This window comes from Podarcis melisellensis (assembly GCF_964234715.1).
Source record: "Podarcis melisellensis genome assembly, chromosome: 1".
In the NCBI taxonomy this organism is placed as follows: Eukaryota; Metazoa; Chordata; class Lepidosauria; order Squamata; family Lacertidae; genus Podarcis; species Podarcis melisellensis.
In genome coordinates this window covers 115,009,852-115,020,780 of record NC_138528.1, presented here as the reverse complement: position 1 = coordinate 115,020,780, position 10,929 = coordinate 115,009,852, and the positions used below count along the sequence as shown (strand labels likewise).

Sequence of the window (10,929 nt, the reverse complement as noted above, 5' to 3'; positions counted from 1 at the left end):
AATGCATTCTGAAAGAATGCTTTGAATATTGCCAAATTCTTTTCTTCTTTTTCACCATGCTAACAAACATGATAGGAAAGCCCAAACGAGTCCACCTTAAAAGACTGAAAATCTGAACCATATTGCAACAACAAAAATGTGGTTATTTAACTCCAGATTTAGTATGATCTAAATCTGATTGTATCTGTTATTATCTGATAACAACACAGTTATGGGCTGTTAGCAGGGCACAACTTTGGGCACCTAATCAGTTTCTGCCCTCTAGTGTTGGGAAAGAAGATGAAACTCCCCATCTTCATAAAGGTAAGCCAACATACAAACCATCTGTTAGAATAAGTGTTCCCTTCTCATTATTTTATGTGGCTAGAATAAAGGAAATAATAATAAAGGAAACAATCAGGAAGTAATGTTCTCAGATGCTAGAAGAAAATCTTGCAGCTTACTATACTTCAGAAATTACCTGCTTAATTATGTGTTCAGGTGTTTTATTCAATCCACAAATAGGTTAACCATTTTAACAGAACAGATCATATCCCATTCATGCTTTATATAAAACACATCCCTAAATGTTTGCCAAAGAACTATAGTTTCGTTACACCAAACAGATGCAACAGAACAAACAGATACATATTATCTTTCTTTAACAATGATCTAACAACTACTATATATGCTAGCATTAACAAGTGGCGCAGTTTGCAATAATAAAGTTAAAATGTCAGTATTATTGCCCAGTCTGAAACATCAAGTGTTATTGCTTGCTCTTTAATGTTTACATTTGTCCTAGTAACTGTCATACCATATTATGCCATCTCTTTAACTGTATCTTAATTCTTGGCCAAAATGTAAACAGTATGTGCTCTATTTTTAGCCTTGACTTCTCTCCAATCAAGTCTTAAAATAAGAATATTGTGTTAAGGGAAGGATAGGAAGCTCACCTTGACAGCTGATTCTGAACCTCCTTCTTTAAAATCTTCAAATTTCATTACTTCAGCCATAATGAATCCCTTTTCAAAATCAGTGTGAATCTTTCCTGCAGCCTGAGGAGCCTTCGTCCCTTTCTGTCAAAGAGAAAAACCAGGAGAAAATTAATGGTATTTAGGAAGATTGATTGTGCAAAAGAGATTTCTCTATTGTAATGTGCTTTCAAGATCTGCTGAAACTTAGTTACGTATCAGTTAAAACGTCAGGAATCCAAATAGCTAATTTTCAGCACTGGGCCACAGACAGACACTTTTAGCAGAGATAAACAAACTGGTATTAAAAAAAGGCAGGCTTTGTTTCTTCCTAATGCATATCAACTGCTATATTGATTTTGGATACTGTGTAGGTTTTGCAAGAATTCGATCTTTACAGTGAAAGAGAAATAAACACGTTAAATAACTTTAAAAACTATACGGTCCCAGGTGTTAGTTCAAAATAAATGATTCTGATTATCTTAAAATTCTATAAAAACAATTTATTTACAGCATTGATCCAAAACATGGACATTGTCTAAGCATGAGAACACTGAAATAAAGTATATTAAAAATTAGCATTTTAAAGTCATTAAATGGTATATTTAAAATGCGATGTAACAACTGAAACAATCCATAACCACCTATTTACATGCAAATAGCCCTGATATATTTAAATTATGAAGAATGCATTATAATTGCTTCATGTGTTAAACTACAAGGGCATCTATTCTATGCACACACAAGCATGGAAAGAAATTTGAGAAATAATGGTGACCTAAAGGCTGCTTAATAAACCATGTTAAAGTGCTAAGGAGTCTGACACTGTAAAGCATAGTTTTTACAATAAAAGATGTATTGGGTTAATATGGCTACTCACTGATGCTTACCTGACTAAATCTCTCAGCACATTAAATCAAAGATACTTACAATCAGTCTTAAGATAAACCAGCTTTCAGATTTCTAGCAAAGGAAAGGCATTTCTGCTACTCTGTGAGCAAGTGTCTTTGAACACATTATCCTGAGCTATGTCAAAGTGCACCATCAAACTAAATATGCTTTTATGTTTTTTCAAAATGATTTAGTGTGCTTGTTGTGAAGTATCTAAATATCTGCAGCATTATTTTAATTTAAAATTTACTGAAGTTGGTCAGGCCAAACCAAATTATTATAAAAAGATATAAAAACAGTACTAATAATATCCATCACATAGCAAACTCAAACTGAAGCAGAAGCATGATAATGGACAAAATATTGCATTTACTATCTTGAAGAACTTATGTTTTCATTAGATCAAAAACAGAGTTTGTAGTAACATGCATCTGAAAAGAGAGCTACCTTCTATATTAAAATATATTTACATTAAAAAAGCAAACCATTATACAGCTCAGCTTTTACTGTCCTCAGGGAATAAATTAGCCACCCTGACAGTAATCAGTTTACATCAATATACATTTTTAAGGCATATGTAAAGACTTGATATGAACACATAAAACCATCAAAATAAACTACTCCTAAATATTCAAATCTGTATTCCCCCCCCACAGCAGAACTGTGTACCCGCACAGAGTATAATCATGTTATATTGCTTTTATTGCTGAAAATGTAATCCGAGCAAAGCAAAAGGAGGAAAGAACCACCCGCAACCCAAACAAACTTAGCGAATACAAAATGAAAAGCAACATCAATTTCACTGCAGACAAACCCAGTCACACAGATTAAGCAAGCACAATACTGGTATGTCTTATCTCTGACCACAGGAGGAGGGTAGACAGATTCTACAGGATGAAGAAATTCAGACTATGTAATAGGCAGAATCAATTGTTACCTGCCTCAATCAATGCAGCTCCACTTTCACTGTTCAGCAGCTCACAAATAATTAAAGTTATCCTGGACAAAAACCTCATCTGTAATGACTAGCTAACCGCCACCATGACAAACTTCAAAGTCAGTGATATCAATCTGAATTCAATAGTGTGGAACTGGATATAGCTGATGAATAAGTATGAATCTTACCCTGATGGTCCATGCACGCACTTCATCGGGGCCTGCAGTGAAAAAGTATTCTAGCTGGAGTGCTGCATACCCAGCCTTAATGATCTTTGGTAAAGCACTAAAATAAAATGGAAACAAGGCCATTCAACTTATACACAAGGAAAAAACCTAAATGCCTCAACCATTCCATTTTGGGAGGGGGGGGGAAGAGACTATCCATTCGAAAGATTCTGAATCTTTCTTCTCATCTCTACTTTTAAGCATACTGATAATTGTAATAAGTGCATAATAAAAGCTCTCAGATGCTATTCTGAAATGGCAGCCATAGAAATCATACTTGATTTCTTCATAAATTTGGCAAAATGGAGAAAGGCAGCGTTTGGGTCTCCCGTTATTGGAGGACCCCAAGTCGCGAGAGCATTGTTATTTGACTAAAATTAAAACACTGAAATAATTTATTGCTGTTATTCAGAGAAACTAACAGCGACATATTCTCTCTCTCTCCCCCCAACCCAGCCTCCTCCCTGTGGATGACCAGAGAGTTTTGGTGATCATTCCTTTTAAAAAATATACATAACTAATACCTATGGTATAATTAAAACACTGTACAGAGATGACAGATGACAGTTAAAAACTTAATTTAAAATAAATCTTTTCACTCTGTCTCATGGTAAAGAAAGGAGAAGATTCCCTCTTTATAATGGTAATTACTCTGTCATTTATTATTCTATCAGCGCAAGCAATTAAATTACTGCAAGGAAATAGTTGATAATAAAGTGTAGGGAAAATGAATGCTAATTAACCTTTGTGTCATGTTCTCTTCCAGATACTTCTGTTTCTCCTCAGCACTCATTTCTTGCAACTTGAGTTCCAAGGCCCCACTAAAAGGAATGACCAAGGCGCCTGGGTCATGCTTGTCCACCCACTCTTTAATTTTTATCAACCTGTAGACAAAAAAGGGCACAACATTATCTTGTAGTGCATGCATGACTGTACCACATTCATTATTATCAAGTAGCACATACATATTCATAAGAATTGCACGGTTTTATGATGCCATCTTTTTGTGTATTGCTTTCCAAGGTCAAGGCATTAACAGGCAGCAATTGCTTCAGGTGTACTCCATTAATATTTTACTGTTATCTGCTTTTATTCTCGCACATTATAATCTACATGGAACACGAACGGATTTTTAAACGGGCTCGAAATCTGGCTAGGGTTTGAAAGGGATCTCAAATGAAAGCCGCACATTCGAAAGACACTTTAGGTGTGCTCCAAGCGTTGTGTCTTGCGCTCAAAGAAGTAGGACTATCCTAAGTAATCTCATTTGGTTACATAAAAAAAAAATCACACCAAAAAGAGCCTTAATTCCTTGCAGGCCTTCTTTTTATTACTCTTTCCAACTGCCTAGAGCAGCTACAATTTGGAACTGTAAAAATATCTGTGGACAACAGACCAGGCAATATCTGCATTCTGCCATGTGTATTGTATGGCTACAAATGCATTCAGGATCTTTTCCCCAGTACTACCTACATCTCCACTAACTCTACAAGGCACATCCTCTTCACTGTACTACCCCATAACCTCTCCCACCCCCAAATATGCTTACAAATGTCATTTAGTAATAGATGAAACCAAGGCCTGTCTAGTCCAGCATCCTGTTCTCACAGTGGCCAACCAGATACTTAAAGAAAACCCCACAAGGACTTGGAGGGCGACAGCACTCTCCCCACTTGTGCTTCTCAGCAACTCCTATACAAAGGCATAGTGCTGGCTTTGACCTACAAAACCTTAAAACGGCTCAGGACCGCAAGACCTCAAGAATCGCCTCTCTCCATATGACCTACCAGGACCTTGAGCAAATTCTCTTAAGGTCCTTCTTCATGTGCCTCCTCTGCAAGAAGTCCAGAGGTCTGGCAACACGAGAACGGGCCTTCTCTGCAGTGGCTCCCCATTTGTGGAACACTCTCCCCAGGGAGGTTCAGCTGACGCCTTCATTATACACCTTTAGGCGTCAGACAAAAACGTTCCTCTTTAACCGGGCGTATGGCTGATTGACATCCGGTGCCCTTCTTAAAATGTGTTGGGGAGGAGGGGGATTATTGGTTTTTGTCTTTGTTTCCATTGTGTATTTTGTGTCTTTATATTGCGATTTTATGTTGTGAACACACTAATAATGCAAGCAGCCTTCGATAATGTCATCCTCCATAAATCACCTGTTAAAATCATCCAAGTTGGTGGTCCTCACTATTATCTTGTGGCAGGTTTGGTATGAAGAAATACATCCTTTCGCCTGTCCTGAATCCTCAGCTTCATTGCATGACCTCAGGTTCTAGCATTTTGAGGGAGAAAAAATTGTCCACTTTCTCCACCCATGAACAATTTTATACATTTCTATCATGTCTGCCCTTCTTCTCCTCCTCATCTTCTAAACTAAAAAGCCCCCAAAGCATTTCCTCACCAGAGAGCTGCTCCAGCCCCTCGACCATTTCAGCTGCCCTTTCCTGCATCTTTTCCAACTCTGCAATATAATTTCTGAGTTGCAAAAAGTAGAACTGTACACAATATTTGAAGTGTGGTTGCACCATGACATCTGCGTAACAGCATTAGGAGACTGGCAGTTTAATTTTCATTTTATTTTCCCTACTGAACTTCCAACACGGAATTCGTCTTTTTCAAAGCTGCTATACACCTGGTCAACATTCTGAATAAACCATCCACCATCTTTTTTCTACTTAGTCACTGCGGTACCAGCAGCGCATGTGCCAGTTTTTGTAACGACCAACAATGGCAACGTTAGAGTGCTTGAGCTCTCCACTAACGCTATTACCAACAAAACTGCAACGAAACATTGCAGTGTAAAATGTTCCTGTTCAGAGTTCTTACCAGCTATAGTCATGCCTTCTTCAACCATAATCCACTCCTCAACCATTACTATTATTATTATTAGTAGTAGTAGTAGTAATTATTGAATTTATATACCGCCCTATACCAGGGCATCTTAGGGCTGTTCAGAGAATAATTAGTATTCTGTGCCAAGTGAATATTCTGTTCTCAATGGGCTGCTTTTGGGAGTGTTCCCCTCTTAGGCTTTATGTGCTAAACTAGCCCATTATTATTATTATTATTATTATTATTATTATTATTATTATTATTATTATTATCCACCCTATACCTGCAGGTCTCAGGGCGGTTCATAGGATAAAATCAGAATATAAAACCACAAAATACATAAATCAAAATAAAAACAACCCAGTAACCCCCCTGCACTTCAATATACAAAATACTTCATTATCTATGGTTACTGTCTTGCCAGATTAAACAGCAATAACCAGTATTAGTACAATAATGCATATATGGCAAAAGAAACAAATGGCAGTAATATTTGAGTGTAACATTGATGCTAAGTTGGTTCTGTGGAATAGATTAAAACCTTGGTGATGGGGGCAAGAAACACAACATTCCTCCACAAGCAAAAATGTCAGTGTGAAAATGGCGCTTGGTTATAAACACAGACAAGATATTAGGATATCAAACAGATGGCGCTCCAGTCCAACAGGAGGAAGCTGTGAGCAAACACATTTCCACTTGAAAACCTCCCTACCGCTTACGTATAAGGCTGCTAATGGAGCACGTTATGATCACCAGAGGTACAACCCGGTGCAGAACTCTATATATGCCCATCCTAAACAGTAAACTAGGTTCAGGCACAGCCTATCCCCTGACCTACTTGCCTATACAGTGGTGAACACAATTTCTGCATGCCATCTTCTAGGCTACCACTGGCCAATCTGGTGCTCTCTATAGGTTTTGGATGTTAACTCCATTTAGCCACATGTGTCAAAAAAACCCCCACAACCCTGTAAGGCACCAGATTGGGAAGGCTGATCTAGGCTGTGGAGAGAGTAATGGGCATAACAGCCTCTTGTACCACTTGTGGTTTGCCTTGGACAATGTCCAAATCCTGCCAGAAAACAAGCGATCATCAGCGGCCAGCTTAGTAAAAATTAATAGCCAGTTGACTACAGAGGAAAACAGAAGGCTTGTTGGCCTTTGGAGACAGCAGCAGAGACAACTGAGTCAGCACCCTGTAAATTAATAGCTGCTAGTGGCCAAGCAGGACCCAGCGCAGGTACAGGGACATCAGAGGCCTGGAACGATGTTTCCAGCTGGTAAGAAGATTCACACTAGTAGACTGCAGGGCCAGGCACATTATACATTACTCCATTTTCCTGGTTGCCAGTTAGCTGTGGGAAACAAGACTTTGTTCGTCTCATGTTGCTGCTGAACTCCACAGAATTCACATTAGTGGACACAGGATGCTTGTAGCATAGTACACAATCAATTCGGATGTAATTTAAATGTAGTTGTCTGAGGATTAAGACTAGATATGTGAGGGTTGTAATATTGTGGATGTTACACACACTTTGAAATATAAGGAAGCAAGCCACATACAGGCCTGAAGCGAGTTTTATTTAGATTTTTAGACCTATTCATTTTCCAGCTCTGGACTATGGGTTTTATGCTATCTTGGTAACCTGGTTTGAAACTTTGGGCATACAAACCTTTAAGTAATTCATGCAAATGTCAAAATTAAACGAAACCAAAAGTTCATCAGTTCTCATTTGTCAAAGAAAACAGCAGTACATCAGAGCTATTATAAGATTACGTGTATGGTGGAGAAAGAATACAGAAGCTCCTTCAACAGTTTGCACACGTGTGTTACATAACGCTGTCCTTTCGTTACTTGTCAAATGCCCAGTCCATAGTTTTCAATGCTCTTTGTATTGCATTGCTGCTTCCTCTCCAGAATATTGGAAGGACACAGTTTAGCACCAAAGACAGTTACTGAGTCATTGTTGGCATTTTAAGAATTTAACAGCAGCTCTATTTTATAGGTATGACAGCTTTGGTCTATAAAATAATTGGATAGCAAAAGTTCCCACACCGGCAATTTCATAACACCCCCTCACACGGCAATAGCCAGCCCATTCCAAGTCGAGGGTCTCACGATTCCTTTCCAGAAAGTTTGTTGTTGCCCCAGGACACTGTTTGCAGCTCTGCACAGTCTTCTTTGAGCAGCTGCCTGCACACTGTGGCGCTGCGGTGGGGAGAACTCACTGCTGAACGTGCACACGGGGAATGTGAAGAAAGCTTTGCATGGGCTAATGGCGATGCTGCAGGCCCCAACAAGGGGGTTAAGGGTGCGGGACACCATGGTAAGAGGTCTATACTAAGTTCTATGGAGCAGCTTTCATTTTAGTTCAACATGTGTGGGGCAGCAGAATTTCATCCCAAGCTACCAGATTGCCATTCTAGTAAAAAAATTCCCTAATAATGTGCAGAGGTGTGCAAGCATTTATTTTGGGTTTGTATCAATGTGCTGTGTTTTTGGACTAATTGAGATAATGTACCATGTGACCACATCTAAAAGAAAGCACAAAACATAAAAGCAAAAAGCAGTTTTAATATATTTCTAAAATTCAATACGGGTTTTTGTTTTCTAAAAATGGTCATCCTAACTAAAACTAAGAATGCTGTGGAACAAGATAAGAAATAATTACTTTGGCTAAAACACCAATTCCGAATAATAATAGTGCTACACTCATTTTAAGGGCTTTTCTGTCGAGTCCTTAGAGAGATTATTTGCATTCCTCAGGTATTCTATTGTACAATTCAGATGAATAAAGACTTACAAATCATTCCTCCACTGCCAGTGAGAGACTTTGATCCAGTGAATACACTATTGTACCTTAACTATAATTGGCAAAAAACCTGACAGTGTGTAGAGCATCACAAGCTTAATAACAAAGGAGAATATCTCAGAGTGTTGACAGATGATCTTCATAATGCAGAAGCAGAGCTGGTACATTTTAGCAATAAATGAGCATGGAGGTCTAAAGGTCTCTGAAGTGACTGACATCAGACCTGCCACTAGCTCAGTACACAAATAGGGTACTGCATCATCCTGCAAAGACAGGTTCTTTGCTTGCACATCTCACTTTTGTGACTTTCAGTGTAAAATAAAAAATAGCTTAAAAGATGCATTACAGAATACTCAAAACATTAATATAAACTAATGAAACTAAAAGGGAAGGTGGCTGTCTCTAAGCAGCAATCTCTTTATGTTTAGGTCAACAAAACCACCAATGTAAACGATACTTATCCAAAGCTATGTTGATATCAAACAACACCAACATATCACCACTCTTAAGTGTAGTGTAGTCAACTGGATAGTCAAACAAGCCAAAAACTGGATAGTCAAACAGGTATTCCGTTCCATCGTATCTACTCCAGAAACCAGTTCTGGGTTTATCTAATAAGAATGACTAAATAATTAATTATTATCTAATAATAATAACTAAAAGGATTCATTGCCCAACATCATTCTTTGCACTATGAAAGAGAGCATAGCAATCGGTCAGAGAGAAGGCAAAAGGCATTTAGTTTTCCATGTATGCTACACAGTGAAGCATCACTTGCCATGGACTGCAAGACTTGAGCCTATCCATTTGCCAGAGTGAACTTCTAGCTCTTTGGCTCCACATATCAACCCAAAAAATCTGTCTACCAAACTTCATCTAAAAATGCTAACACCAACTCCATAATCAACTCACTTCTGCAGACACAGCTATATTATTTTCTTTTCCAGATAAATACAGCAGTTTGAATAAAAAAGGTTCTGGAAAATGCAGATAATGTAGACTTAAGAGGTCTCTTCTCACACCTAAAGAATGTCAACTATTCTTTCTCTCTCTCTCTCTCTCTCTCTCTCTCTCTCTCTCTCTCTCTCTCTCTCTCTCTCTCAATGTTCTTTGTAGTGCTTCATTCTTTGCCTCCCTGCACAGCTGCTTTGAAGTACTGAGGTTTTATGGCTTGGCACTTGAATGCTTTCGGCCACACCCAGTTCCAGACTCCTACTTCCACAATCATAAATAAACATGTCAGAAGTAAATGAAAATAGGAAACTATGATTCCTGATGTGCTCCTAAAGTGTTTAGAAATGAAAGGTGGCACTGGGATTTGATTGTAAAAGATTAGTTAAAACCTAGAATAAACTGGTTCTGAACCACTCAAAACTCTGTACACTTACAGAGGTATCTGGTTTGTTGAAGAGTCAGTGATACTATCATCCCCTCAAAGCCTTGAGTGTTCAGGGAAGCCATGCATGTATAGTGACATCATCAGACAGTGCTTTTTCTCACCTGCTTTTTCTGGAGTTGAGCTGGAACATATTTGCATGTCCACCCCAATCAGAACCCAGAAATCTGGCCAAAAATTCCATTAAGGTAGAATTTCGAAACATTTCTAGAAGTGCTTAGAATTAATTTTTTAGTTTTTGTCCCCTTGTCTAAGCGGCATGAGACACCCAAGAGGCAATTTTGCTCATTTACATGCATTTAATGAGTGGAAGAGATATAGGACAGAAGGTAAGAGTACGATCCTTAAAAGGAGGAAAGATATATCTAATATTTGCTCAAAGGCAATCTCATAAACTGAAGCTTAATTCCTGAACAGAGTCAGTTAATGATTTTGACACATTTTCACCTTTACAAATCAAATCATCCTCAAAACCACACCAAAGAAGAGAAACTATTGGCTTTGGAACAAGGCATAATGAAGTAAAATACATTATGACTACTCGATATCTGTCAGAAACTGAAAATGGGTTTTCTTGTTGCACTTCTGCAGATCTCATGAAAACACACACAAAACAGTAAAAAGCAAAGATTGGAAAGCTCTAGTCTTTGCTGCTTTTCTGCTTTATAAGGATCAAGGACAGTAAGCAGATAATTATACCATTTAGGAATCTTCTGTACTTGTGCGAGTTTCAAAGTTATGAAGTAAACATTGAAAACCTGTCTCTTCAGAGCAAAGCCTTAAATGTATAATTTCAAAACATTTAATTTTTAAATTTAATTATGCTGCTTCAATATTTCAACAGAAATCTGGAAATAGTTTGCATTGGGGATAATGGCAT

At 38.0% G+C, this 10,929-nt stretch overlaps 1 protein-coding gene across 6 annotated transcripts in view; it reads right to left on the bottom strand.

The window, feature by feature from the left end:
- Positions 1-10,929, bottom strand: part of OLA1 (Obg like ATPase 1) — an 86,795-nt gene that overhangs the window by 5,320 nt on the left and 70,546 nt on the right. For all 6 annotated transcript variants that reach the window (XM_081895030.1, XM_081895031.1, XM_081895029.1 and 3 more), the window contains 3 exons: positions 3,752-3,892; positions 2,970-3,066; positions 936-1,058 (listed from right to left, as the gene is read on the bottom strand). In XM_081895030.1, coding sequence (XP_081751156.1) covers positions 936-1,058; positions 2,970-3,066; positions 3,752-3,892 — 361 coding nt within the window. The remainder of the gene's footprint in view (positions 1-935; positions 1,059-2,969; positions 3,067-3,751; positions 3,893-10,929) is intronic.